This window comes from Equus quagga, chromosome 19 (genome assembly GCF_021613505.1).
Source record: "Equus quagga isolate Etosha38 chromosome 19, UCLA_HA_Equagga_1.0, whole genome shotgun sequence".
Classification (NCBI taxonomy): Eukaryota; Metazoa; Chordata; class Mammalia; order Perissodactyla; family Equidae; genus Equus; species Equus quagga.
In genome coordinates this window covers 10028383-10055531 of record NC_060285.1, presented here as the reverse complement: position 1 = coordinate 10055531, position 27149 = coordinate 10028383, and the positions used below count along the sequence as shown (strand labels likewise).

The window sequence follows — 27149 nt, the reverse complement described above, 5'->3', positions numbered from 1 at the left end:
GGAGGGGGCGGGGCGCCGCGCACGCGCAGGGCCGGCGTGCGCCGAGCGGGGGGCACCGCGCGGGCGCAGCCACGATGGAAGGGGGTGCGTACGGAGCGGGCAAAGCCGGGGGCGCCTTCGACCCCCACACCCTGCTCCGGCAGCCCCACACCACACCACCCGGCGCGTCGTGGCTAAGGACGGCGGGGCGGGGCGGCCCGGCCGGGCGGGGGGCGCGGGCAGGGCCGGCGCGCCGGGGCGGACACCGACCCCCTCGGACCCCGGGCCGGGGCGCGGCCGCCAGGGTAGCCGTCCTGCCGGGGGACCGGCGCCCGGCCCTGCCTCCTTCCCGGGCCCCGGGGCGGGGGTCCTGGCGCTCGCGGGGGCGGCGGTGCTGCTCCCGGAGCCCTAGCTTCCCGGCGCCCCCCATTCGTGCGCTCCTTCGCCCCCCGTGGTCGTGACCTCCAGGCTGCGGCCGTGCAGCGCGCGGCTCGGGTTCTGCGCGGCCGCCCGGGCGGACCGGCGACGGTGGGGACGGAGCCTGGGTTTCAGGTGGCCTTTTTGGGGGGTTTGGATCAGGGCGTGGGCCATCTCGCGGGGGTGCACGCCGCGCCTGCCCTGGACGTTCAAGCGGGAGAGGGCTGGGAACCAGGTTTTTATGGCTTAGCCCGCCTGGTGTGGAGCAGTGCGTCGGGCGCCGGATACCTGGCTTCCACCCGGGAACGGCCTCTCCTTGGCAGCGTGACCTTGGGCTGGAAACTACCCAAGAAATGTTCACGGGAAACGAGGAGTTAAATTCCGGGGTGGGGAACGTCACCTCCTCTCTCGTGCCTCAGTTTCCTGATTTGTAGAGAGGTGGGAGGAGCCTCCTTGAGGCCTCCTTGGACTCTGATGTTTCATGGCTCTCTGACAGCCTCCCTCAACACACACCTGGATGCCTGTGGGGAGAGACCCGGGGGAAGGATGCCCGGTCCAACCGCTGGTCAGTGGGCAGGGGAATCACCCACTGCAGAGGGCTGAGTGGGGTTCAGACCCGGGGTGGGGAGAGGAGGATGGGACAGAGACAGTGAGCACAGGGGGAGGGGTTCGCGTGGCCTGGGCAGCACCGCAGGGAAGGGAGGCCCGCCTCAGTCTGGGAGGGGTGCCTCCAGCTCCCCAGGGTTGGCTGCCCATCCCCGGACACCCTCACTGAAGGGTCTTGCTCTACAGCCCATTCCTGTGGGCCCCAGGGGGCTATGCCTAAGGCCAGCTGTGCTCAGACTCCCTCATTTCCTGGGTCTCAGGGCCATGTGAGGGTCTGATGGGTGGGACAGCTTGGTGTTTATCTCCAGCCTCCCATAGAGATAAGGGAGCTACTTTTCCTTTGCTTACAAATGTTAGAACCCCTCCTGGTGCCACAAGAAGGGTGGTCATGTTTAAACGCCTTTTTTCTCAGGCGCCCACCAGATGGAGACTCTTTGAGGGTGGGGAAGTCCCGTCCTGTTACTGTTTGCGCCTCAGTGACTGGACAGAGCCTCGCACCCTGGGCACCTCCATGAGGGCTTGGGGGGGCTGACTTCATGCATCTGTGTCAGTCTTCAGCTCTCCGAGACCCTGACAGGCCCTTGGCAAAGGTAGAGCTCTGGAGGGCACCTGCCTGATCAGGTGGGCCAGCTGTGTGCACCACTCTCCTCTGCTGGCCACTGGCCTGGGAGGGCTCTGTGAGGGGGTCACTCCTGCCTGTGATCGCTTCATTTAGCGAAGCTTGATTGAGTTATCGAGGCCCCGAGGGAAGGCCAGCATGACTCAGATGCAGCCCTTAATGCTCACGGCACCCACAGTCCCACTGAGGAGTGAGCCAAGGACCCCAGGCAGAGCCCTGAGAGCCAGGAGAGGGTCTCCTTGCCGTGGCAATCAGAGAGGCTTCCTGGAGAAGGTGATGTCGAATTGGGCCTGGAAGGATGAGGAAGGTTTACATATGTGCACCTCGGGATGTGGGGAGGACGTTCCAGGCAGGAGGAAGGAAAGGGAACTCCGATTGAGTGCCCACTGTGTGCAGGGGTGTTCTCATGATCACCCAGCTAGTCCCCAACAGCCTGTATCACACTTGAGTAAACTGAGGCTCAGAGAGGCCCAAGGTTTCTGAGCAAAAAGGGGCAGACAGAGGATTTGAACCCGCATCTTCCTGTGTCCCAGGCTCAGTGCTCACCCTGGGGCAGGAAGAGTGTGGGATCCTGGGGTTTCAGGATTGGAAAGGATAAGGGTCATCTGGGCCATCCAGTGCCCAAACGCCCCCAAATGTCCCCACCGCCTCCTAGCCCTGCTCACTACTCTGACACAGTCTGACTGACGCCTTTAAAAATATATAGTTTTTTCTGGTCATAAAAGTAATACCTCCCGATTTTTGGAAAATATAAAAATCACTTGTGATGGTCGCACAACAATATTAAATGTACTTAATACCACCGACTGTACGCTTAGAAATGGTTAAGATGGTAAATTTTAGGTTGTGTGTATTTACCACAATAAAAAAAATTTTGGAAAAAATACCCATGTGTGATCCCCGCACACACGTAGGGAGGGCTGCTCCTCCTTCCAGTCTTTTCAGAAACGCGTGGTGCTCTGAGACATTTTAACACGCGGGGAGGGTGCCGGGGATGCGGCTGGCCACCTGCCCTTTGCCCTCGCGCTTGTTCCAAATGCCGCGGGGTCTGGCGGGCGTCAAGCTTCCCCCTGGAGCTGATGGAACCTGAGCTCCAGGGCCAGGGTGACCAGTTCCTCCTGGTTTGCCGGAACTTTCCAGGTTTTAGCACTGAAAGTCCCGGTCCCACGTCCTGGGAGCTGCCCTGTCCTGGACAAGCAGAGCCGGTTGGTCGCTCTCTCCAGGACTCCTCCTGTGCCACCCAGAACCACTGCTCCCACAGCCCTGCAGGGGCCCAGCTCTGTGCACATGGGCTCGTGAGTTTGTAGAATTTGTAAAAGATCTTTTCCTGTTATTTTTCCAAAAAAGGACCCCGAAACTGTTTAAGCTTCAGGGCCTCACCAAACCTGAAGCCATCCTGGAAGCTGAGTCCCCTGAGCCCCCAGGCCTGGCTGGGCGGAGGCAGCTCCTAGGACCGCACTATCTCAACTGGGCTTTCTCAGCTTCACTCTGCCAGCTGCTTCCCCCACCCCCACCCCACACACCTGGCAGGGTGATTGCTCACAGCAGGAACTGGGAAATTAGCTGTGTTGGTTAAGGCGGGGAGGGAGCTGGCTGTGTTGGTTAAGGTGGGGAGGGAAGTGGTGGTGTTGTTTAAGGTGGGGAGGGAAGTGGTGAGCCCTCTGGCCGATCCCAACTTGGACCCTTCCTGCCCTGGGCCAGGAGGGCATGGCTGAGTTGGGACAGTGTCCAGGGCAAGCTCGGAGCTGCTGCCTTTGACTTGGGTTACCGGGGAGATGGGGCTGTGCCGGCTGGGCGCCAGGAGATGCACTGCCACTCCCAGCTCCCCGAGCTGTGCCCACCCCCTGTGCCTCGGTCCCCCCATCTGAGTGAGGAGGCTGGGCTAGGTCCAGGGTACCCGTCGCCGCTGCTCCTTGCTCTGTCCTGGAGCCAGGTGGGGGAGTGGAGTGCCAGGAGGGCGCTAACTGTTTCCTGAGAAGGACCACCTTCTAGTTGGAATTTCTGCTCTCGCTTTAGAGGGTTGAAAGGGCCTGTGGGAAAAGAGTATTGGTACTGGTAGATGAGCAGGCTTTTATTTAATGCTCTATTTTGGCAAAATAGAAGGATACAGTGTTTGAAGTTTCGCCGTTTTCGGCATTGATCTCCTAAGGGCGTTGGCTGTAGCACCCAGGATTCTGTGAGTAGAGTGGGGGTCGTCCCCCCAGATGGCAGAAGTAGGGCACAGGCTGGAGGGGACTTGTCTACTGGCTCAAGGCTCAGGCCGTCAGAGCCGCAGTTTGGGCCCAGTCTGCAGGGTCCACATTCAGTGCACCCTGAGGCTTCCCTGCCTGGGTGGCAGTGGCACCGAGGGGTGGCTGGATGAGGTGGATTCACAGCCTCCTTGTTGTGAGCCTCCCTCAGTCGTCCCAGGTGAACACTGAGCAGAAAAGCTGAGCTTGCTTTGCAAACACAGCAGCTTCCAGAGGCAGCCCTTGCCCCTCTCCCAACCAGATGGCCACGCCCTGGCCCTCCCTCGGATGGACCTGCTGGAGCCCGCTGCGGCCCGGGTGGAAGGGATCCAGCGTGCAGATGGAGCCTCTGGCCAGCTCTGGCATTCGTTCATTCACTCCACAGATAGCAAGTCCCTGCTCAATGCCAGCCCGTGTGCCCCCGGAGATGCTCTCAGTCCAGTGAGAACGAAGTTGAGTCAACAGGCACCACTGGGGAGGCTTGGGGTGCTACAAGAAGGAAACCCAGTGGGGAGTATGTAGCTACCTCTGTGTGTGTGTGGGTGCAGTGGAGGGCTTCCAGGGGGAGGTGACTGCTGAGGTGATTCTGATAAAGAAGTGGGGAGGGGCGTTCCTGGTGGAAGGAACAGCACATGCAAATGTCTGGAGGCACGAGGTATGAGTGAGTTTTAGAAATGATGAGTGAGTTCTCATGATGAGTGATGGGTGAGTTCTTGAGGGCCCCAGATGTGTGAGTCGGAGTAACCAGTCAAGAGGCTAGGCAGGAGTGGGCAGCCCCGGAAGGGCTCGGACAACAGATACACGAGCTGGACTTCATCCGAGGGCCATGGGGAGCCACAGAGGGTTGTAAACAGAGAAGAGGTGTGTTTCGGAAGCTCCCTGTGGCTGCCATGTGGAAGCGTGGCTTGGAGAGGACCCTGGGGGCCGGTGTCCTGGCAGGAAATGTGTGGTCTCATCCAGCCTGTCCCCTCCCAGCGCCAGGCTCAGCCCTGTCCTTTATTTAGGAGCCAGGTCCAGTGCTCCTTTGGCATTTATTGCTGACAGTCCTGGAACCTTGCTCACCTCTGCGCCCGCCCGTGGCTGACCCTTGGCTGGTCCATCTCTCTTAGGTCCAGGCTGGGTTCTGCCACAAGGACGTCTTCAGGAGTTGTTGGCTGATAGGTTTCCGGTGTCTTGGGCATTTGCTCATGTACGGGGGGAGCCTGGGAGAGCCTGGGGTTTGGGTCAAGAGCAGGACCACCAGCACGAGACCTTGGAAAATCCCAGGCCCCTCTAAGCCTCTGTCGCCTCATCTGTCGCAGCGGGTTGGGCGCCTGGGTTTGGGGCGGACATGAAGGTTTGTGGAAATGGATAATTAAAGGGCCTGCTGTATGATCCGCTCCTCCTGGGCGTGTGACGTCCCCGTCAAGTGGGTTTTGTTGCCCCCACTTTAGGTGAGAGGCTGAGGCCCAGACACGCTAACTGGAGTTGCTGGGGTTACAGCCTGCGCTGATGTCGAGGATGTGGCCCCCGCTTCCTGCTTAGGAGAGTCCCCCGCCACCCCGGGAGTCCCACGTGGCTCGCTTGTTAGACAGGCCTGAGCCTGGGGAGAAAGAACAAAGGCTGGGGAGGAAGGGCGGAGAGGAGGAAGAACCAGGAGGAGGAGGGTGGAAAGGGAGAGGCAGATGGCAGAGCTGGCGAGGGAGCCACACTTGGCACCCCGACCGGAAGAACCAGCTGTCTGGTGGGAGGAGAGGCAGGGCAGGGCGCTAGGAAGTGCGTGGGACCTCCTTCTGCACTGACTCTGGCTCTGACCCTGACTTGAGCAAGATGCCACCCTTTCTGGGCCTCAGTTTCCCCATCTGTCAAATGGGAAAAGCATAGTCAGATTGGGGTAGAGGTTCCCAACGTTTCCGCCGTCAAAGAGCCCCACTCGTGCTGCTAGTGGATTGTAGGTTGGGAACTTTTGGACTCGTCGGTCTTTAGAGAAGTGATCAAGAGCCACTGCCCAGCTCAGTGCTTTTTGAGGGGTCTGCAGCAGGGGGCCTGGGTCCCAGGCCCGTGTATGCGAGCAGAGCAGTGTTGGCTGGAGCCCGGCAGGGCGGCTCAGGCCCTTGTGTTTCTGGAGGAACCTTCCCTTCCTGGGCTGGAATTTTGCTCCGCTCCCCTCTGCTGGGGAGGAAGGTGTGGGATGCAGAGGACTACAGGCAGGGGTGGCCGTTGTTTAGGAAGTGATCATCCAGGAACTGACACGCCCAGGCTCCTCGAATAACTCATGGTCCAGGGGGGCGAGACGACACGGCCTTCTGTCTCTGCACATCCTAACTGTAAATTGCACTGTAACCTGGCCTTCCCCGCAGGACCCTGCTTCCCCGGCACCCTGGGGACACCCTCAGTGGGGACTCTTCTCTCCTTCATCCCTCCCTCTGCTAGGCCTGGAGGTGGGGCAGGGGCCTCCAGCTCCTGAGGCTGCTTCCAGACCATTCTCCCCCAGCTTTGAGCCTCGAGATGCCCACCTGGCCGGCTCTCCAGCGGCTTCCTGCTTCGTTCCTGGTCACTGCATGCCCGCTTCCGTGATCCTTCTCACAGCCTGGCCTCTCACTGCCTTGGCCTCCCCTTCTCCTACAGCCGTGTCCTCACGTGCCTCGGCCCCTCTCACCACTGGGTGTACCCCAGGCCCGGCTGGTCTTTCCAGCACCTGTGTGGACTCAGATCGCTGCCTCTCCCCGCCCCCCTGTCTTTCCAGCTCTGCCCCTCGCCTGCCCCCATTCCAGTGGTCCTTGGGCCTGGATCTTCTGAGCCATCGGCTGTCCTGCTGTGTGCCAGCCTTCACCCCAGTCCTCCAGGCCCCCTTTGCAGCCTGGGCTCCACAGTGGTCTCACTTGGCTGCTCCCAGCTCCAGCCCCTGTCGTTGCACTCACCTGGCAGAGCTCTGCTTCCGTCCCCCTCGGCCCCTCCCCAGGCGCTCTCCTGTCTGGTGGCCCAGGCCAGCCTCACTGCGGCCACTGGACCCCACGCTCTCACCTACTCAAGGCCTCCGGTGATGGTCCCTGTCTCTCTCCCTCCCTCTCCTCCATCCTTGAGGTCGCCCTCTCCCCTCTGGCTTTCTCCCGCAGCTTACAAAGGAGCGTTATTCCATCCCCTCACCCATCGCTCTGGACCCTCGGATATGACTGTGGTTTCCTTTCACGTGCTCCCCGCTCAGGCTTCTTCCCCCACCTCTCCATCACGCGTGACCTTCACATCGGCCGAGTCCCGTGGCCGATGGTTATCAGTGGCTCTCTCAGCCGCAGGGAGCCGTCCTGCGGTTGGGGTCACCCTGTCATCATCTGTTTCCTGTCCTCGTTGAGCGCGTGCTGGTGTCTGCTCTTTGGTGAGGGCTCACAGCGTAGGAGGGAAATGTGGTGGAGAAACTAGTTGAAATATGGAGGTGAGCGCGAGACCCAGAGTGAGGGACACTCCCTCAGGTTAGGGACAGGGAGGTGACAGTCAAGAGGAGAGGGAGGGGCCAGCCAGCGGAGGCAGGAGAAGGAGTTCCAGGCAGAAGGAACAGCATGGGAAAGGCCGAGCTGCCGCCCTCGTGGGCTGTAAGCTCCCGGGGAAGGGCCGCATCTGTGACATCACTGTCGTATCCCCAGTGCCAGACAGTGCCTGGCATCCTGTGAGGGCTCCTCGTGTGGGTGAACGAGGTGGAGAACTGCACTGCTCTGCCCTCCTTCCACCCACCCTCCCCATTCAGGTCTCTCACCCAGCCCTTAAGGCCCAACTCAAACATCACCTCCCCCTTGAAGCCTTCCAGGATTCCCCCCAAGCTGGCTCTCTCCTCCCCGCTTCCCTTGCGCTCTGTGTGAAGGGCTGTAAGGACTCGCAAGGACACAGTCCCCTTCGTGTCTTTCTTCTCTAGGAGGTGCACCAGGGCCTGGACCGAGATTCTCTCCCTGAGGCCTGGAATTTCCAGAGGGAGAGAAACAGGTATCAGGGACAGGCATGTGGGGCTGGAGGGCAGAGGCGGCAGGGAGGTGGGGAAGAGCCACAGAACTGGGTGCTTAAAGCTACCTTCTTCCCAGTGAGGGACCTCACAGAGCCTCAGTTTCCCCATCGGTAAAATGGGGACAGCAATGCCTCCCTCAGAGGGCTGTTGGCGGTGTAAATGAGGTCCTGCTGGAAGGGCCCAGGCAGGGCTGGTTCCAGGGCTGGCATTGCTCACCCCCCCTCCTCCCCCCTCCTCAGGGCAGAGGTGGCAGGACCTGGGTGAGGAAGGACCTGGGGTGTAGAAGGTTAGGGGGTGGGCGTCCGGAGACTGCCACCAAGCGTGAGCCCCGGCCCAGCTCTGGGTCTGTTTCCCCTTTTCTAATGAGGCTCCCGGCCCCCTCGTGGTCAGGCAGCCCCAGGAGGGCAAGGATGGGGACAGTGTGGGGAGGAAAAGGGCCTCCTTCAGGTCACCGGCCGAGTCTTAGCACCTTGGGGACAGAGGTCCCAGGCCCTAGCCCGGCAGAGCCCCCTCCCCTGCCCACTGCCGAGAATGTGGGGGCAGCTTGCGGGACGATTACCTCCTAATCCCCGGCAGGTCACTTCCAAGGCTGCAGAACGTGCAGCCGGACGGGGGAGGAGAGGACGGACTGGGGGCCACCGCCCGCCTCGGCCCTGCAGCCTCACATGAGGCCCGTCAGGAAGCCGGGGCTGCCTGGTGCCCGTCACACGCTCTTGCGTTGGCTCCGGCCGGCCTCCTCACATGACCCTGGGGGTAGCAGGGCCCGCTCCCAAGGTGGGCCCTTGGCAGCCTGACTCATCCCTCAAAAGCTGCTCCTTTCTTCTCAGCCCTTCCCTGGGGCCCAGGAGGCAGGATGGAGGACTTTGGTGGGACAGCGGCAGGAAGGCCGGTTCAGCTGGTGGTGAGGGAGAAGACTCAGCAGCCCCCTTGTTAGGGAGTGAACTCCCCGTGGTCAGAGGGGTGCAAGTGAGGGAGGGGTGCGAGCCAGGGATGCCGAGGAGGGAATGTCCTTTTTCCTGACTCCTATGCTGCCTGTGTCTTTGCTCATCTGTCAGGCTTGCTGTTTACTCCTCTCGACGCCTTTCCTAACCCTCTCTCTGGGTCTGGGGGTGAGACGTACACCCAACAAGGGAACCGATAAATAGGGAAAACGTTATACAATGATGTTATCAAGAAGACAAATTGTGGTATGGGAGAAATATTGTAGATCTGGGAATCAGGTCTGGAGGACTGCTCTGAGGAGGTGTCTTTCACTGAGATTTGGATGTTGAGAAGGAACCAGTGGGAGCCAGCCAGGAAGATATGGGAAAATCTTGGGAACAGCCAAGGCCCTGAGGCAGGAATGAGTGTGGTAGGAAGTGTGTCTGAGAGGAAGGCAGGAGCCCTGGGGGTTGCGGGAGGGGGACTTCGCTGTCGGGGTGCAGGGGGGGACATGATCTGGCTTAGGTTTAAAGAGACCACGCCAGCTGCAGTGCAGGCGGCAGGAGTGGACATGCAGGGACTGGGACGCTGCTGTCATCACCTGGCAGGAGGCGGTGGTGGCCTGGACCAGCGTGGGGACATGGGGTAATTTGAGTTATTCAGGGAAGGATGGAGTACTGGGCCCAGATTGGAGGGGTTCGAGGCCGAGCCCATTGTGGGGTCTGAGCATTGGTGGGGAGCCAGAGCTCAGATGCATGGGGGCGCTGGAGGTCACTGGGGGCTGGGAGAGGCTGGAGGTGAGACCAGCGGCCCAAACGGGGGGCATGAGAGCCGGCCTACGGGCTGGACTGTGCCCGCCGCCCGGCAGGGCCTTGGGAGGAGGGAACAGCAGGTGTAGACACATCAAACAGCCTGTGGCTGTGCCAGCCCAGCCCTCTGGGACGGCTGTGTTGGGTGGGGAGGGCAAGAGGCAAGGCCAGGGTGGGGTCTGGGAGTTCTGGGGTCTCTGTTTCTGTGCGGCTCTGAGTCCAGTAGCTCAAGATCCTAAAATTCCAAGACTCTAAGATTCCTTCCGATTTGTTTTTCGGAGTTTCCTGTAGCTCTCTTCCAAGTGCCATCTGGAATCTGTTTTTAAAAGACCCAGGATTGGATTATAAAGATGGTGAGAACACGCAGAGCCGCTGCCCGGTTACCTAGGCCCTTCTCCTTTTTTTAGCATTTTCTTGGGCTCAAGGGAAAGAGGTGGTTTGTCCTGGGCCTGCCAGGGCCCAGCACCTCTCTAGTCCTTCCCCCTGGGCCGCCCCATCCTCTCCTGCTCCCGGCGCTGGTTCTCCTGGGCAGCCCGTCCTCCGTCCCGCACAGACCCTGCGCCCCTGCTGCTGAGCCGCCATCGACCGTCAGCCCGCTTAGGTTCTGGCTCTCTGGCTGCGGTGTCTGCTCTGCTGGCCCTGCAGACCCGGCCGTCGCAAGTCACCCCGAGGCTGCCTGACTCAGGCACTGGCTTTGGACTCAGAGACTCGGCGTGGAGTCTGGGTCCATCCCAGACCAGCTGCTGACCGGCCAGTCCCCGGATGCAGCTGTCCAATGAGGACGAGGATGGGGCCCTCACGGAGTGTAGAGCATGCAGTTCAGTGACAGCAGGTCCTGAGTGGGTCCCCGTCCTCCTCGGACGGTGGGCGGCTGAGGGACAGAAGCCTGAGGCCCTGCCCTGCTCTTGGAGCTCCCAGCCCCTCGGCAGCTAACCGGAGACGTTGACCTGGGCCTCGGAGGGTCCTGGGGGAGTTTAGCAGACCGCCAGGGACTGGTTGTGTGTCCTTGGCAACGCTTCTTCCCTTCCCCGAGCCTCAGTTTCTCCATCTGTAGACTCTCGGGCCTGGTCTGGGGGTGCTGCCTGGCCTGGCCTGGCCCTGTGGCCTGCCGGGGACCTGGCACGGGTGCCCTGTTCCATTGTCTCCCACCCCTGCCCCGGCTCTTGCTCTAACTCCCGCAGACCTGTCAGCATATTCTGTGGCTTCACCTCCAGAGTATGTCCAGCACCTGCCCGGCTCCCCATCGCTGCTGCCGCCCAGCCCAGCCCCCTCGGCCCTCACCTGGGGCGACATGGCCCCCAGCTGGTCTCTCTGCTTCACCCCTGCCCTACAGGGCAGCCAGGTGATTCTTTTCAAACCTAAGTCAGATCAAGTCAGCCATCTGCTCTTCCTAAGCCTGAAGTGGCTCCTGAACGCACCTCGCCCCTCAAGGCCCTGGGGCCAGCCCCCCTTCCTGCCTTGGTGAGCTCACCTCACTCTGCTCTGCTCTGCCACACCCACCTCCTCAACACACCCAGCTTATTCGCATCCCAGGGCCTTTGCACTTGTGTTTACTTCCCCCTGGATTGACCCTCCCACAAACCTGCATGGCTCTGCCTCACAGCACTCGGGCCTCTGCTCAAAGGTCACTTCATCAGAGGCCCCCAGTGACCTAGCCTGTCTCCTGTCTCTCTGCTTTATGCTTCCTCAAGACACTTCTCAGGACTTGCGTACGTATTTGTCAGTTTACTGTTTGTTTCCCTCAGTGAGAGTGGGGACCTTGCAGCCTCCAGCACAGAGCCTGGCACATACCAGGGGCCCAGGAAACACTGTTGAGTGAATGAACAACTGATGGTAAGCCCCGGTTCTCTGGCCTCGGAGATGAGGCCTCCCAGGCCCGGGACACGGGGCCCTGGGGGTGCACAGTGGTCAGCTCCTGGATGGCACCTGCCAGCAGAGGGGCCCTTAGCAGCTCGCCCCACCTCCACCCGATGTGAACAGAAAGTCAGGTACAGCTCAGGATCCTGGTGTGATGGAACAGGCCTCCAGGGAGGAGGTGGGGACGCAGCTGGTGGTGCGAAGGGAGAGGAGGCCCCAGGTGGGTGGGGCCCGCGCACGCGGGGCCTTGACTACCTGCCCGAGATGTGCAGGTTGTGTCCAAAAGGCCGGGGGGGTGGGGGGGGGGGGCAGCGGGGCGGCCTTCATGCTGCACAGTGGGGACCATGATCCACAAGAGCCACATCTTGTCACCCACCCCGTGACTTCTCACTGCGTTTCAACCCCATGTCCCTGCTGTGTCCCCCATGTACCCCCCTCCTGTCCCATGTCCTCTCCAGCCCCAGCTCCCTAGTCACTGCTCTACCCACCTCCTCCTCCACCTTCGGCCTTTGCCCTTTCTGTTCTTCTGCCTGAAACATGCTTCCCCCTAGCCTTTGCAGGCCGGCTCCTTCCAGTCTCAGCTCGGAGCCCCTGCCCAGGGCCCCCTTTGCTCACCACCGCCACCTGCCCCCCGCCTTTGCCGCCGCCCATCATTGCCGTATTGTCTGCTCCACTTGTCCCGCACCGGGCTGGCATCTCTGGGTGCTTGCTCCCTGCCCTGTGCTGCCCCTGCACACGTGACCCCATCCATTCCTCACGAGACGACAGTGAGACCACCAGGTGCATCATCGTCCCGCTCCACAGATGAGGGAACTGAGGCCCAAAGAGGGCAAGTCACTTGCTCACGGCCACCCCACTAGACAAGTGGCCAAGCTAGGATTCAGCAGGCCCAGGCAGTCTGACCCTGCTCCTGCCCCCGTCACTCCTGCCCCTCCGGGCAGCTCCCTCCACAGGTGGACACAGCTGCCCCTGACCCCCTCGCACAGGGTGCCAGGTGCAAGCCTCTGTCCTGTGACGAATGCCTGACCCCGAATGTCCTTTGCTCTTCCCATGGGCCCCGCCCATCCCTCTGAGGGTGTTTTGATCTTGCTCCTCACTCTCTTGGGGACACTTCGTCTCCAGCACTTTCCTCCTTGCCTCTCCGAGGACTCCCTGCTTTTCTCCCCCAAGAGGGCCCGTCTTAATGCTTCCTCCTCTGCTGTCCCCAAAGCCCAGACTTCCTCCTGCCTGCTCCCGCTCTCACCTCCACCTGCCGTCGTTTGGAAGGGCACCCACCCTTGTTCCTGCCTCTGGCAGCAGCAGTGTCTCCTCCAGCCCGCAGGGAGGGTTATGTGTCCTGGTGCTCTCCCTGCTGTCCTGGGCCTCAGGAGAAGGGAGCTCACCCTCAGTAAGCCCCTGCTCTGCTCTGCTCCAGGCACTTCGTGTACTTCCCCCATCATCCCTGGAGGGAAGGGTCATTTCTACAGAGGACCAGTCTGAGGCTCAGAGAGGTTAAGTCACTTGCCTGAGGCCACACAGCATGAGCAGCAGGCCTGGGATTTGAATCTGGCTGCCCTGTGTGACTCCTCAGTGTCTGAAATCTCTCTCTAATCAAGGGGCTTTTGCATTCTGCTGGATTGGTGATGTCTAGTGACATCCAGGACAGGGCCTCAGATTGCCGACCTGGCAGTTTTCTGGGAGGAACCTTGGACTTGTCTTGGTGTATGGGTCCAAAGGGCTGTGTGAATGGTGGTCCCTGGAGGTGTGCAGTGCACAGCCCAGGCAGCTGGCTGTCAGAGCCTGCCTTCGTCACCCGGTATCCAGCATCCACCTTGCGTGTCTAGACCTTGTCAGTTGCCCAGGGGTCCCTTTGACAATTGCTTTGAAGTCAGGACTTCCTGTCACTCCCCCTTGTGTCCCTGGGCACAGACACTCCGGTAACACCTCCTGATACTTTGCTGCCCTCCAGCCCTTTCTCCCTGGTCTGATCCCCTGGGTCTCTGGAAACAGCAGCCCGTCTTCAGGGCCCGCCTCCTGAAGCTGAGAGTCAGCTTGATTGGGTGGAAAAGAGCACAGGGCTGAGACTCAGAAGACTAGGTTCGAGTTCAGCCCATGCTGCTGACAACAGGGCCACCTCCCCTTTCTGAGCCTCCTTCTCCTCGTCGGTTAATCGGTTAATCGGAGATGGGATGACTTGCCCCCTGCTTTGGGGGGGAGGGGTGCTTGTGACGATGCAGAACCTGAGACAGGCGGGGCTGTGAGCCTGGATGCTGCGCGGGTCTGAGGATGTGGCTCTGTGTATGTTCCCTAATCAGGACGGGCAACTGTGTGGCTCACGGGTGCCGCGGCCCACTCTGTGCCCGTGGCTGAGCAAGGACACGGCCCGACAATCCTTTTTTTTTTTTCTCTAATTGCAGAAGAATTCACATAACACACAATAAACCATTGTAAAGTGTACAGGTCAGTGGCATTTAGTGCATTCGCAGTGCTGGGCAGCCACCACCTCTCTCTCGTTTCACAACGTTTCATCCGTTGATGGGCGTTTGGGTCATAATCCCTCGTAACACACAGCGTTGTGAATCAGTGGTCTCCAGACTTTTGATCATGCACAAACATTTTTGAGTCAATCCTCCCATTAAATATACTTATTTGTTTCACGTATATTATAACTACTAGTGTAATATATCCAGTACATTATAAAACCTATGTCAAATGTAGATGTCATAAAAAGATAAGATGAAAAAAGTCAAAACATTCCTCATATTTTTTCCCACACCGACCCTGGAGTCACTGCCCATCCTGGGCAGCAGCTGAACATGGAAATGTGTCTGGCTCATATGGAAATTATAGTTTCTCTTCTAGAAAATTGGAAAACACAGAGAAGTGGAGAATGGACAATAACAACCCCCTCTGGCCTCGCCTCAGGCTCACTGCTGGCCACACCTGGGGCTCTGCTTCTCGTGTGGGTGTCCGTTGGGTCCCGGCCTCCTCAGCCTCACACAGATTCAGCGGGGTGAGAGGCAGGAGCAAAAAGGGAGACCTTCCGAGGCGGGTCCCCTGAGCTTGAAGCCAGCTCTGCCACTTCCCAGTTGTGTGACCCTGGGCACTGCAGCCAATGCCTGCACTTTGAGCACCTCATCTGTAAATGCTGATAGTGATGGTGTTAGTTAGCTATTGCTGTGTAACAAACTGCCCCAAAAACATTGTAGCTTGAAACAATGAACACTTGTGATCGCACAGTTTCTGCAGGACGGGAATCTGCTTGGCTGACTGCTTCTGCCTCAAGGTCCCTCAAGCCACAATTGCGGTGTCAGCCAGGGCAGCGGTCTCGTCTGAGGGCTGAGGTCAAGCTCACTGACATGGTGCCAGCAGGACTTGGTTCTGTGGACCAAGGGGCTCAGCTCCCTGCCTGCTGTTGGCTGCCCTCAGTTCCTGCCCCCCGGGCCTCTCCACAGGGCAGCTGGCAGCGCGGCAGCCGCCTCCATCAGAGCGAGCTAATGAGAGGAGGGAGGAGGGCGAGCAAGACGGAGGCTGGAGTCTCCGTGACCTCCTCACAGAAGCGATGTCCCATCGCTTTTTGCCATATTCTGTCTTAGAAGCAAATCACTGGGCCCAGCCCACAGTCGGGGAAGGAGATGCATGAGGGCGTGGATACCAGGAGAGGGTCACGGGGCCGTCCCAGCTGGCAGCCTCCCTAACTGAAACAGACGTGTGGCGGAGGGTTGTGAGGTTAAATGAGGTGCCGCGCGTAACGCACGCGGTCGTGCAGCTTGCCCTGTGGTTGGCGGGACTGCACCGGTGTTCCGCTTTCATTCCTCACTCCTGCCACCTGCCAGGGCCTGGGCAAGAGGGAAGGGTGGGACCGAGACAGGGCTTGAGACCCCAGCAGCCTATGGCTCCGCAGAGGGGATGGGAGCACCAGACGGGGCTGGCCTCTGCCAGCGTCCGGAGGAGTCAGCTGGGAGGTGGGTTTTAGCAGGTTCACCTCCCAAGAGGGCATGAGACCGCTTGTTCTGGGAGGCTGCATCTGGTCCTAGGGGAACCTTGGCATCAGGACCCAGGAAGACCTCTCAAGACCTGGCTGGGGGTGTTGGGCCAAATGTGTGGTGAAAGGGCCCTCAGTGCCTACAGCTGAGGAAGGAAGTGATTGTTCCCTCGTGTGCCGTGTGACCCTAAGCAAGTTGCTCACCCTCTCTGGGCCTCCCCTCTGAAATGGGGAGTGAAGAGGGCTCACAGAGGGGCAGGCAGCAAGCCGGGGGGTGTTGGCAGCCTCCTCCTCCCCCAGGGCTGGTACCCGGTGGGGCTGACTCTCACGTGCACTTGCTCCCACCCACAGCTCTTCTCCATCGTGGTGTTCGGCTCCATCGTGAACGAGGGCTACCTCAACAGCCCCTCGGAGGGGAAGGAGTTCTGCATCTACAACCGAAACCCCAACGCCTGCAGCTACGGCGTGGCCGTGGGCGTGCTCGCCTTCCTCACCTGCCTGCTCTACCTGGCCCTGGACGTGTACTTCCCGCAGATCAGCAGCGTGAAGGACCGCAAGAAAGCCGTGCTGTCTGACATCGGCGTCTCGGGTGAGTGCCTGTGGGCACCCCTGGCCCAGCAGAGCCTGCGAGGGGCGTTGCAGCCCCTCTGTCCTCACACACACCCGCGAGCAAACGAGGTGCAGGCGAGTGAGGGGCAGACGTGGGGCCCATGGCTGGCCGCGGGGAGGGGTGGGGCCAGGGCTGGCCCGAGACCCAGAAGAGCCCATGGCTCCCAGCCGGGAGGGCAGTGCGGCCTCGGAGGAGTTGTCTGATCTCTCAGTGGCCTCTTCCGTGCCACCTCCCTGGGGCCACGAGAACTGAGCAAGGTGGGGACAGAAGGCCTACAGCCAGTCCCTGCAAGCGCCAGCCAGACCTGGGGAGCGCAGGACTGGAGCTGGGGAGCCAGTGCGACCTCCTGCCCTTGCCCTTCAGAAACGGACCTGGGCGGGTACCCTGACCTCCGGCCCCATGAGATTTGAGAATCTGATTGGCTGGGGGTCAGTGAGGCCGTGGTCTCAGGTCTCTGGCTGGGACCTCCCTCCATTTCCAGGCCTGGTCTCTCAGGACGAGCCCAGCATTGAGGCCTGGGGATCCTTGGACTTGAAGGAACTGGAATGAGATTAGTAGTTCTCAAACTGTGTTCCAGGGAGCCCCAGGGTTCCCAGCAGTGCCTCTGGAGACCACCCCTGGGCACACACGCACTTTATCGTGAGCAGCTCTGGTCCTCCTTGGGTAGACCCTGGGCACCCGCAGAAGATCCTGTTGCCACAAGGCTTCCACTCCTAACCCCACAGACCTCGGCTCTGAAGGGCCACTCACCCACCTCGGGAGCTTTGTGAGGCTGCACAAACGTTAGAGGACGAGGTTCACAGCCATCTGGGTCTGAGCTGCCAGCCTTGCCTTGGCCTCCTCTCATCCTGCCCTGCCCCGTGGTCGGGCCGGTGCTCCTCCCAGAGAGCTGCAGGCCTCAGGGCTGGACCAGGGTCCCTCGGGGATCCTCCTGGGAAGTCTGTGTTAGGCTGAGGTTAGAGAAATGCCGGCCTAGGCTGACTGGTTTTTCTTTTCTCTCTGTCTCCCCTGCTCCCCTCCCTTCTCACTGTCGCGGCTGTCCCGGGTCTGCTCCTGGCCTCGCTCTCTGCTCGGCCTGGCTGGCTCCTTTCCCTCGTCTCTCTCCCGCTCTGCATCTGACCCACCTCTCTGTTCTCGCCTCGCCTTCCCTGTGCTCCCCCTTGCCCCCCGCCCCGCCTCTCCCGCTGAGGGTGGGGGAGTGTGGGAGACGTGCTCCTGAACCTCTCCCTGTGCCTCGGTTTCCCGCTTGCTCCCTATGCGTGGCCCATTCGGCCTGGTCCTGATGGACCCCCAGCCTTCTGGGCCTTCCTCTGGTTCGTGGGCTTCTGCTACCTGGCCAACCAGTGGCAGGTCTCCAAGCCCAGGGACAACCCGCTGAACGAAGGGACGGACGCGGCACGGGCTGCCATCGCCTTCTCCTTCTTCTCCATCTTCACGTGGGTGAGTACAGCACCCGCCCAGCCTGCTGCCCGGGTGGCGGCCTGTCAGCACGGCTAGAGACCCCATCTGCCTCCCTCCTTGCTCGCTCCTGGTGGGGTGCTCCCTGGGGAAGGAGACTGTTGCCATTGCAGGCAAGGACAGTCACGTAGTGATGGCAGACCCTCGCTTAGCTGCAGAGCCCCCTTCCTGGGTCAGGGTCCCCCTCCCAACAACGCCAGTAGTTGAGTGGTTGCTATTTATTTTCCCCTTTTACAAACAAGAAAGCTGAGGCCCAGACGGGAAGATAAGGCTTCGAGGTCTTGAGGCTGGGAGGGAGTCAGGAGACCTGGGTCCCATCTTGGGGCTGCCTGTCATTTTCCAGGCCTCTGTCCTCCCGTCTGTAAAATCGGAGATTGGATTGGGGTGGGGTGGTGTCACAAACTCAGCCGCCCAAGGGCAGGCAGGACGTGAGAAGGTGTGAGTGGGCCCGGGGCCATGTGCATGCCTGTCCTGAAAGCACACACTTTGCTCGGCTGTTCTGAAGCTGAAATGGGAACCGACAGGGGACAGGTCTTCCTATTTTTCCAGAAAAGCTAGAAATCTGAATTTCTATGTGAAATCTGATCCCTAGGTGAGCTGTTTATTCAAATTAAGAAAATATATTGTGTGAGTCAAAACATGTCTCTCTGGGCCCAGCTGGCCAGAGGGCACAGCTTTGCGGGCTCTGAACGTGGTGGTCTCGAGCGCCAACCAGCATGACAGCAAGGCCGCCCTTTCCCACTGGTTCCAGGTCATCTCCATTTAGTTCTTCTTCCCTCATCTCCATCCTGCAGATATCTGGGGTCACATGGGCTCCCTGCCCCCATCCCAAGGTTCCCTGGCCTGCCTACAGCCCTCTCCTCACCCGCCCCTCCACGGTCCTCGGCCTGCCTTCCGCAGGGAGGAGACCCAGCCCCTCCTGCGCACCTGTGCTGCAGGTCCCTGTCCCCCAGGCTCCTGGGCCTGGCCTGAGGCAACTTCTTTCTTCTTTTGAGGGACCCTGGATATCCGTTTTCTCCTGGGACCTCACCCAATACAATATTGGGAGCTAGGGTTGGGAGGAGGAGACCTGTGGTTCAGGCCCCAGCAGGCCAGCCGTGGTCACTCCAGCTCTCCGCGTCCTCAAGGCTGGGCAGGAGGAACCAGTGACCCCGGGGCATCTCGGGCAGAGCAGGTGCCCCAGGGGGCGGGGCTCCCAGAGGAGGAGTGTGTGATTGGACAGCAGGACTTCCGGGGGCGGGCCTGAGGCCTGACTGACAGGTGCCCGCCGGCCGCCGAAGCCAGCCTGCTGCTGGCGCCCCCGCGGTCTCGGCCCGGCCGGTCGGCCTCACCCGCGCTCTCTCCCGGCAGAGCCTGACTGCAGCCCTGGCCGCGCGGAGGTTCAAGGAGCTTACCTTCCAGGAGGAGTACAGCACGCTCTTCCCCGCCGCAGCGCAGCCCTAGGCCTAGGCCTCCGCCTTCCGGGCAGGGAGCCCCGCGCCTGCCCGGGGGCGGTGGGGGCAGCGGCTACCAGGACCGGCCGGGGCCGGGGCGGCCTGGGGGTCCGGTTAGGACTCGCACTGACTCATTCACCTCCTCTGTGCATTCCTCGTGCGTCCATCCGTTCAGTAAACATTTATTGAGCAGCTGTCCTGTGCCCACTGATGAATCAGGCGGGGTCCCTGGCCCCGGGAGCCCGCAGGCTGGGGAGGGGAAGACGAACAAACCGAAATCTGCCCCAGATGGGCTGCCACGGGCTGTTAGAGGTCGGGGGTGGCTCCATACGTGGGCTGCCTAGGTGCGGAGCTGCCGACAGTCTGAGAGCCTGTCTCGGCTGCAGCGTGAAGGCTGAGTTCACAGTCCTCATGGAGGCTGGCTGCCAAGGGGGGCCTGGCCCGGGACGTCCGAGGACTCTCTTGTGTGGTGTGACCCTGGGCAAACCCCTGCCCCTCTCTGAGCGTGCGTCACTTCCCTGGACTGAGGAGTGATCATGGACCAACCTCTCAGGGCTGTTGTGTGGAGGAAACAAAGGCTGGCCCGGGGCTTGGCACAGAGATGCTCAATAAATGGAGGCTCTTTTGTTTTTTCATTCATTCATTCACTCATTCTCCAAGGAGTCGGGGGCACCTCCATAATCTCTGCTTTGGGGGTGATTCTTATGTGGCGAGTCCCTGTTCTTGCAAAGGAATTTGGCCTCCAGTTCTGCACCGGTTCCCTCCTTGGCCCTCAGCTGTCTGGACAGGAACCCATCCCTCCACTCTCTGTGGGAGATGAGGAGGTAATGGAGCACAAACAGCCCCCAGAGCAAAGCACACAGAGAGTGAGCTTCTTGACACGAGAGGCATACAAGTGCAGACTGCCTGCTGCACAGTGGAGAGGCTGCAGACGGCATACCTGCTCTGAAGAAGCAGAGCCAGGTGGACCCCCAGGTCCCTGGGCTCTGAGTAGAACTCCCAGCTTCCCTTCCTCACCCTAGTCCAGCAGGGCCCACGCCCCGTCCTGTCTTGTGGCCCCTTGAACTGGATGGCTAAGGGAGGCCCTGACTCAGTGGGAGCACAGGAGTCACCAGAGAGACAGTGCTGGGTCCCTTAGCCTGAGGCCTCTCCCTGGAAGGGTCTGCAGAGGTCATCTGTGCCCGCCCTCTGCCTCCACGCAGGAAACCAGCCCGGAGGGTGGAGCCAGGGAGCTCGGGGAGAACCCGGTCTGCAGCTGTTCCTCGCGGGGACTCATTCATTCCCTGTGTGCTCCTGTGGGCCTGCCAATGGCTCCAGGGGGCTGAGGACCTGGCCTCTACCCCAGGGGGCTCTCACCCCCCTGCCTCTCCAGGTTCCCACACCTGAGCCCCAGGACCTCAAACCCACAGTGTGGGAAGTACAGGAGGGCCACAGCTGGTTTCCCCAGCACAGCTCCCCTTGTCCTCGTCGCCATTCCCAGGCCTCTGCACTTTGCATTCAACATCCACTTCCCAGGAAGGGCTGCCCCTCAGAGTTCTCCAGTGACACAAATCAAAAGTTAATGCCTATTCATTGGGCTTCTGCAACTTTCTGGAATAAAATGCCGGCACACTTCGCTCCCTGACTCTACCCAGTTGCCCTTTTGGGTTCCTGGTTGACTTAGTGCCTTGTTGGGGGGCTGACCACAGGGAAGGAGGTGGGGGACCCTGGCCTGGGCAGGGGCGGGACCCTGTGTTCAGGTCTGGGTTCCCAGCATCCGTCTGTCCCAGGCAGGTTATCTGGGCTGGAAGGGCCTCTGGAGGATGCTCTCAGTGTAAACCTGTGGGCTGCTTTTCTAATGACAGATTGAATTTATTCCCTGGCTTGGTGTGGTCAGTGTCATTGTCCTTAGTAACAGTGTAACTGCTTTTACTGAAAAGAATTCCCCACCTAGGCATGTGTGCTGTGAACAAGTCTCTGCCAACTGGGTCCTGTGAAGAAAGGGCTGCAGCAGTCAGATGGGACTGGCAGATGTTGCTTGCCATAATTTTTCCCTCGGGGACCCCAGCACACATTAAATAGTCAAGACTCTGTTTAACTCAGTTTCCCAAACTTGTTTGACCAAGCGTTTTGAGTTAGAATTAGATTCAGCAGCAAATGACAGAAATTGCAAATAACAGTGGTTTAAACAGAGGCCAAGCCTGGCATAGTGGCTCCAGAAGTCTTTAGTGACCCAGGCCTCTTCCATCCCTACAATTTGGCTCATGGATCTTGTGATCCATTATGGCAACTAGAGCTCCAGCTATCACCTCGACATTCCAAGCATCAAGTCAAAGGGTGGGACAAAGAACTGGGGGTAACCCATTGGCCAGCACTTAGTCATATGGCCACACCTAGAATGGCCTTTAGGAGATGCCACCAGTTTTCTGTCCCACTGAGAAACTTCTTTTCCCCATTCCACACAACACCCCGGAGAACACAGTTTGAGAGGATGTTGTGGGTCATTTTAACACTCTATAGTGGAGACTCTAGAATTTCTGGTGGCCCAGACTGCCCTCTGGGATTGGGGGGCGGAGGAGGTGGTGACTTCTGATCTTCCTTCTGGCTGGATGATGTGGTTCTGGGCCCCTGTGGGCTGGCTGCAAGGACAGCCTGCCTTCCCCTCGGTCCCACTGGGTTTCATCTTCGGTGCTTGGAGGATGTGTAACCCTCTCTTGCCTGTGTCCTGTGAACTAACCACCACTAACCCAGTGCTCTTGTCTGTCTCTCCCCTAACCATCCCCTCCCGCCTGTCCTTGTCCTGCGGCCCCCGTCCCAGGCGGGCCAGGCTGTGCTGGCCTTCAAGCGGTACCAGATTGGCGCCGACTCGGCCCTCTTCTCCCAGGACTACACGGATCCCAGCCAGGACTCCAGCATGCCTTACGCCCCCTACGCGGAGCCCAGCGCCGGGCAAGACCCTGCCGGCGTGGGCGGCACCTACCAGCAGCCGGCCAGCGCCTTTGACCCTGAGCCCCAGGGCTACCAGTCACAGGGCTACTGAGCCGCAGAGACCGCCTGCCCCCCACCTGCCCCTGCCCCAGCCCCAGCCGCCCCTCCTCCACGCCAGCCCCTGGTCCCTCCCAGGCTGCCCTGCCCAGCGCCTCACCAGCCTCTGGTGGTTCCACTGAGGTCCAGAGCAGCTCGGGGTGGGATGGGGCAGTAAGGGTTGGGGGTCTACACGTGTGTGCAAGTGTGTCCAGCAGGGGCTGCGGGTGTTTGCATTCATTCATTGTGTCATGGAGCGTTCACTGAGCGCCTCCAGTGTGCCAGGCCTGTGCTCGGCATGGGTGGTGGGAGAGAAACGGCCCCTGGAAAGGGAGAAGTCAGAAGTGGAGGAGGCCCCGTTGGTACCAGAAGTGGGAATGGTGGGAAAGACGGACCGGGGTGATGCCGGGAAGGTTTGGGTGCAGGGTGAGTGTGAACCCCTGTGGGACACTGGGGGCTGTCATGCCAGGAGTGACACAACAGCCCTGCAGGAGTGTGGGGGCTGTCTCCATTTTATGTTCGAGGAAACAGACCTGGAGAGGTCAAGGTCACTTGCCCAGGGTCAGTCAGGCAGCCAGTGGTGGAGGTGGGGCCACGCCCAGGCCACTAACTATAGAGTACTTGCTGCCCCCCGTCCCTGCCTTCCTGCCCCTGAGCCTGGGGCTCTCCTGCTCAGTGCTACCATCACTGAGAGGCCTTGAGGACCTCAGCCCATGAGACACCCTGATTCTGCTGCAAGCCAGGGGCCTGTTCTGCCTCGGCTGTCCCCGCAGCGGGGCAGCCCTGCCTCCAGGCCCCTGTCCCCACATCCCGGCGGCCCCTCCCTGGCCTCCTCCCAGGGTTCGCAGCCAAGAGGGCTCGCCTCGCTCACGTGTTTCCCAGGCACGGCGCCTGTCCCCCAGGAAGCTCCAGCACCCCGTCTGTGGCCTCCGAAAGGACTGACCACTGTCCCTGCCTCTAGGAGGGGCTCACTACGTTCTTGTCCAGGGCAGGGTGGACGAGGAGGCCCAGAAGGGGGAGCGACTGGCCCAAGGTCACAGTGAGTGAATGGCAGAGCTGGGCTTTCTGCCAGGGTTCTTGCCCCAGCCACCTAGCAGCTGCCCTGATTCCCTGCCCTTGTGACCTCCCAGGAAACAGAACTGATCTGGGACACTGTGTCATCTTCCCCTCCGCCGAGGGCTCAGGGGCTGCAACAACCAAGGGCGTGGAGGGGCCTTCCTCTGGGCCCAGCAAGGCTGGCCTGAGAGCTGCTACAGTGGGACAAACCGCTCCCAAGATGAGCAGTGAGAGCCCCTGGGCGTGGTAGGCTCAGGGAGGCCACAGGCTGGAGGGGGAGGGTAGCAGGTGTCCCCAAAGGCACAGGGAGGGTGTGGGACAGGGAGGGCTTGCACAAGGTGGGCTCCTCACTGAGCCGTAGGAGACAGGGCAGCCTTAAGGATGGAGAGACGTGTGGGGAAGCTTGGGGTCCAGGGTCCACTGGCCAGTGCCTCGGGGAGCAGGGCAGGGGGGTTGTAGGTCGGCACCTGCTGGGTGTGCCCACCACCAGCACCCCGTGCCCCCACGTTCACTCACTTGCCCGTTGATTCAGCAGTTATGGGGCACCTCTGTGCAGAGGTCCCTGCCCTCAAGGAGCTGACAGTCCATCAGAGACAAGCATTAAAGCGACAGCTAGACCCAGGGTCCATTAGGCGGGCGAAGCACGGGATAAGCACATGACAGGCCGAGACTCCCCGAGGAGGGGCCCTGTGGATGGGCGGGAGCTGGCCTGGTAACAAGGGAAGGAGAAGGAACTTCTAGGCAGAGAAGTAGCGTCATTTGTCCCCACTTAACAGAAGGAGGAACTGAGGCTGGGAGAGCGTGAGTGAGCAGTGGAGTGTGGATCTGAACTGAGTGTTCCAGTCCTCCCGAGGGCAGCTGTGACGGAAGGACCCCAGACAGCGGAGCAACAGCTGGTTGTTGCTGACTTCAATTTCCCACATGTGGGGAAGGGGTCTGTCTACAGTCTCTCCCCCGGGGTGGCCCAAGTGGGGACAGGATCCGGTCATGGTTTCTGCCAGGCTGAGCAGGGGACCCTGCACCCGCCCGGAGTTTTGCAAAACAGGCAAGGGTGTGGGCGTGTTTGTGGTAGAGTGGTGACGTTCCGTGCCCACGCAGGAGGCTGCGAGAAGTCCTCCCCTTGCCACTCCCCACCCAAAACCTCCTGCTGATGGGTGCTAGGAGACTCTAGGGTGCAGCTCATCTGTTCTCCCTGGGCACTGACCCATCCCTGGTGATGCTGGGCTGGAGGGCAAGGTGCCATTAAGCTTCACCCAATCCCTGGGTGTGTATTACAGGCCCTCCCTGCCGCCCCAGACTGAGATAGTTTACAAGAACCCTGCCAGGATTGGGGGGCACTGGGTCATCTCACTTCAAATCCCTCACTTGTCCCAGACACAATCCCACCGTCAGGGTGGGCGCTGGTAGGGGCCAGCCCATAGTGGTGAGAAAGAGAGGGCGAGAGATGCCGGACGGCAGGCTTTAGGTGAGATCCAGGTCCCCTGACTCCCCTCCTGGGAGGCTGGTGGGGAAGCCCTGCTCCTTCTGTTGGCTGAGGACAGCCCCCTGGGGCCCCAAGCTTAGAGCCTGTGCTCACAGGCCAGCGGTATCCCCTTTTCCCTCCCTGCTGCCCCCTCTGCCTCTCCCTTGCTTCCGAGCCTTCCCTTGGAGCAGGGCTCCCCTGCAGCCTGACCTTGCAGAGTTTAGGCTCCCTCCTCCCATCAAGCACAAGAGAGGGCCCTGGAGAACTAGGTTCCACACGGCTTTAGAGCTACAAGGACCCTTAGAGATGGTAGAGTCTGGGCCAGGAAGGAAGTGACTGTCCCAAGTCAAGTACAGAGCTAGAGGTTCGGGGTTCCAGTCTCCTGCCTCGGAGTTGACACACATCCTGTGGAGTCACAGGCCATCTGGATGCAGCTGCTGGTCCACCAGGGATGTGACGATTGAGGGACTAATTCCCAGGGGACTGGCATCTGCTCCCCCCTCCCACCTTCCTTGGTGATTCTTGATCTTAAGAGACTCCTGGGGGCCCCAGGCTTTCCCCCTGTAACCAAGAGCCCCCACTTGTGACCCCTTGGGGGCCCCCGACCCTTGGCCCGAGACCCCTTTGATTCTCTAAGGAGTATGAAGGGAGAGTACCCCTCCTAAGAATTTGTGGGAGGGTGGGCTGGTCCAGCCATCTCCCAGCGCTGCCCCTTGATGTGACACTCCCCTCCCCATGCCCACAGCCCTGGTCTGGGTGGCCCGGCCCGTTCCGCAGCGTTACTGCCTGTGTATAGTATAAATATATATATTTTCTATATATAAGATGTATAATATAAGGCTCCACAAATATATCCGTGTGTGTGCGTGTGTGCAGTGAATGGCGGTCCCCATCCTGGGCCCCCACTGGACTCCCCACCACCTAGTTAAGTCTCTCAAGAGTGAATCCAGTGGCCCTGTGGCACCCTCCTTTATGACATCTGTCCATTTGTGATGAACCAAGTGAAGGTGGTGTCTTCTGGTGACATGGTAATAAAGTAAAAATCAAAACCCACCAGCTGGTTGTGGCGTGTCATGGTGGTTTTTTTGTTAAGAGTGTGGCTTGGTCTTGCCTGATCTGGGACATGCTTTATTTGTTCATTATTGTTCAGTAGCAAGTAAAATCATTACAGTGGTGGCCAACACCCCCCAACTTTGCATGTGTGCGTGCATGCACCTGGGTGTACACGCGCACACACCCCAACACCATTCCCCATCCTGGTCCCTTCCCCATCCCCCAGAGGCAACCAAGATTAGGAGCTTGGCTTCATTCCTTCCAGACCGTTCTCATGCTCTTACACACACGTTTGCAGGACGCTGTTTTTAAAGTTAGTGGCCCTGAGCTGGCACAATATTTATCCAGACCCTATAAAGTGCCAGACACTGTGCTGGGCTCTAGGAGTTCAACACTGAAGGAGGTAGGCGGCCCCTGCCCTCGCAGACAGTCTCCCAGCAGGGGAGATGGACGTTAAACCAACATGCAAGCAAAAAGGTGAGTTATGATAAGTGCAGAGAGCATGTCAGAAGATGCAGTTAGACTGGGGCTCGGGTTCAGCCCCTCTGAGCAGGTGACACTTCACCTGTGCTCCCTAGGATGAGCAGGGGTTCGGTGGCGGGGAGGTGGGCAGGTGAGCGTTGTGGAGAGAGGAACTAGAACGCACAGGCCCTGGCTGGGGAAGAGCTTGGGAGCGGTGGACGCTTAGAACGAGAGATTGAGGAGGGACAGGCCGGAGGGTCCCACGGGGCGGGCCCTTGAGGCCTCCGTAGGAGGTTTGGTTCATACTAAGTGATGTGGGATCCACTGAAGGGCCGGTGACCATCCGGGTGTGTGCTTTACAAAAACCACTCTGGTGGTCAGACCGCAGTCAAGGGCCTGCTGCCCATTGTTCCCACAGGAAGGTCACCATGGCGATGGGAAGAGTGGAAGATGTCAGGATATATTTGAGGAAGGAGCCGACCCGTGAATGATGGGCTGAGTAAAGAGGGGAGCGGTGGGGGTGGGAACAAGTCCCAAGCAGAAGAGGCGCTGGAGCTCGGGACGGCGGGGAGGAGCAGGTGAGCTTCGGCCTCCGTGTGGGCCTGTCAGTCACGGTGCTGGCCCCGCCCACACTCCCGGCAAGCCAATCAGACTGCTTCCCTCCGCGATGGGGCGGGGCGCGTGGGCCCTCCGAAGTGGGAGGAGGGGCGGTGTCCCGGAGAAAGTGGACAGCTGCTGGGAACCGTCTCCCCAGGTTCTGCCCACCTTTTGCTTTAAGGAGGCCTGAGGGCTGCAACTGCTTGCAAGCAACAGCCGACCACCCCTGGGAGGGCCGACCTGAGGCCGCTGCCCGCCCGAGGAAGCAGACCCCTGGGACACAGCGGGGCCGGGCACCAGCCGCTGCTCAAGCCTGCCCACCCCGCTCGACCCGGGCCTCGCCTGTAACGACCCCTCCCCGACACTCCCCTTTCCCCCAAGGCTTCAAGATTAATGGGATTGTGATCCTCCAGACAGCAGGGCGTAGGTGCGGAGTCACTGTTACGGTTATTATTACCTAGTAGTCACCTGTCCCCAGTAGCACTTTCTGTCCTGTCATCCTTATTCAGGTATTGCCTCCACTCTACAGTTACCACAGCACTTGTCACATACGTCGCCTGCCAAAGAAATTCACAAGTTGAACCTGCCAAAGAAATTCAGAAGTTGAAATCGGAATCCAATGGATTCGGATCTGCCAGCTTGGGG

General features: G+C 60.2%; 1 protein-coding gene across 5 annotated transcripts; it reads left to right on the top strand.

Annotated features, from left to right (window-relative positions):
- Positions 1-19: 19 nt before the first annotated feature.
- SYNGR1 (synaptogyrin 1) lies at positions 20-25448 on the top strand. Of its 5 annotated transcripts, XM_046645958.1 has the most exons (5): positions 20-169; positions 11627-11630; positions 15722-15959; positions 17275-17420; positions 21669-25448. In XM_046645958.1, the coding sequence occupies exons 1-5, from the start codon at positions 75-77 to the stop codon at positions 21888-21890; spliced, it is 705 nt and encodes a 234-aa protein (XP_046501914.1). In that variant the 5' UTR covers positions 20-74; the 3' UTR covers positions 21891-25448. The 5 variants fall into 5 exon arrangements, with proteins under 5 accessions (XP_046501914.1, XP_046501913.1, XP_046501910.1 ...); XM_046645957.1 differs by lacking the exons at positions 20-169; positions 11627-11630 and adding an exon at positions 872-961 and having other exon boundaries at positions 21735-25448; XM_046645954.1 differs by lacking the exons at positions 20-169; positions 11627-11630 and adding an exon at positions 872-961.
- The last annotated feature ends 1701 nt before the right edge of the window (positions 25449-27149 follow it).

Excerpts from the sequence above, each read along its gene's own strand:
- SYNGR1 (XM_046645958.1), top strand. The coding sequence starts at position 75 with ATGGAAGGGGGTGCGTACGGAGCGGGCAAAGCCGGGGGCGCCTTCGAC. Across the intron at positions 15,960-17,274 it reads GTCTGACATCGGCGTCTCGG|CCTTCTGGGCCTTCCTCTGG; the intron begins GTGAGTGCCTGT and ends ATGGACCCCCAG. Across the intron at positions 17,421-21,668 it reads TCTTCTCCATCTTCACGTGG|GCGGGCCAGGCTGTGCTGGC; the intron begins GTGAGTACAGCA and ends CCCCCGTCCCAG.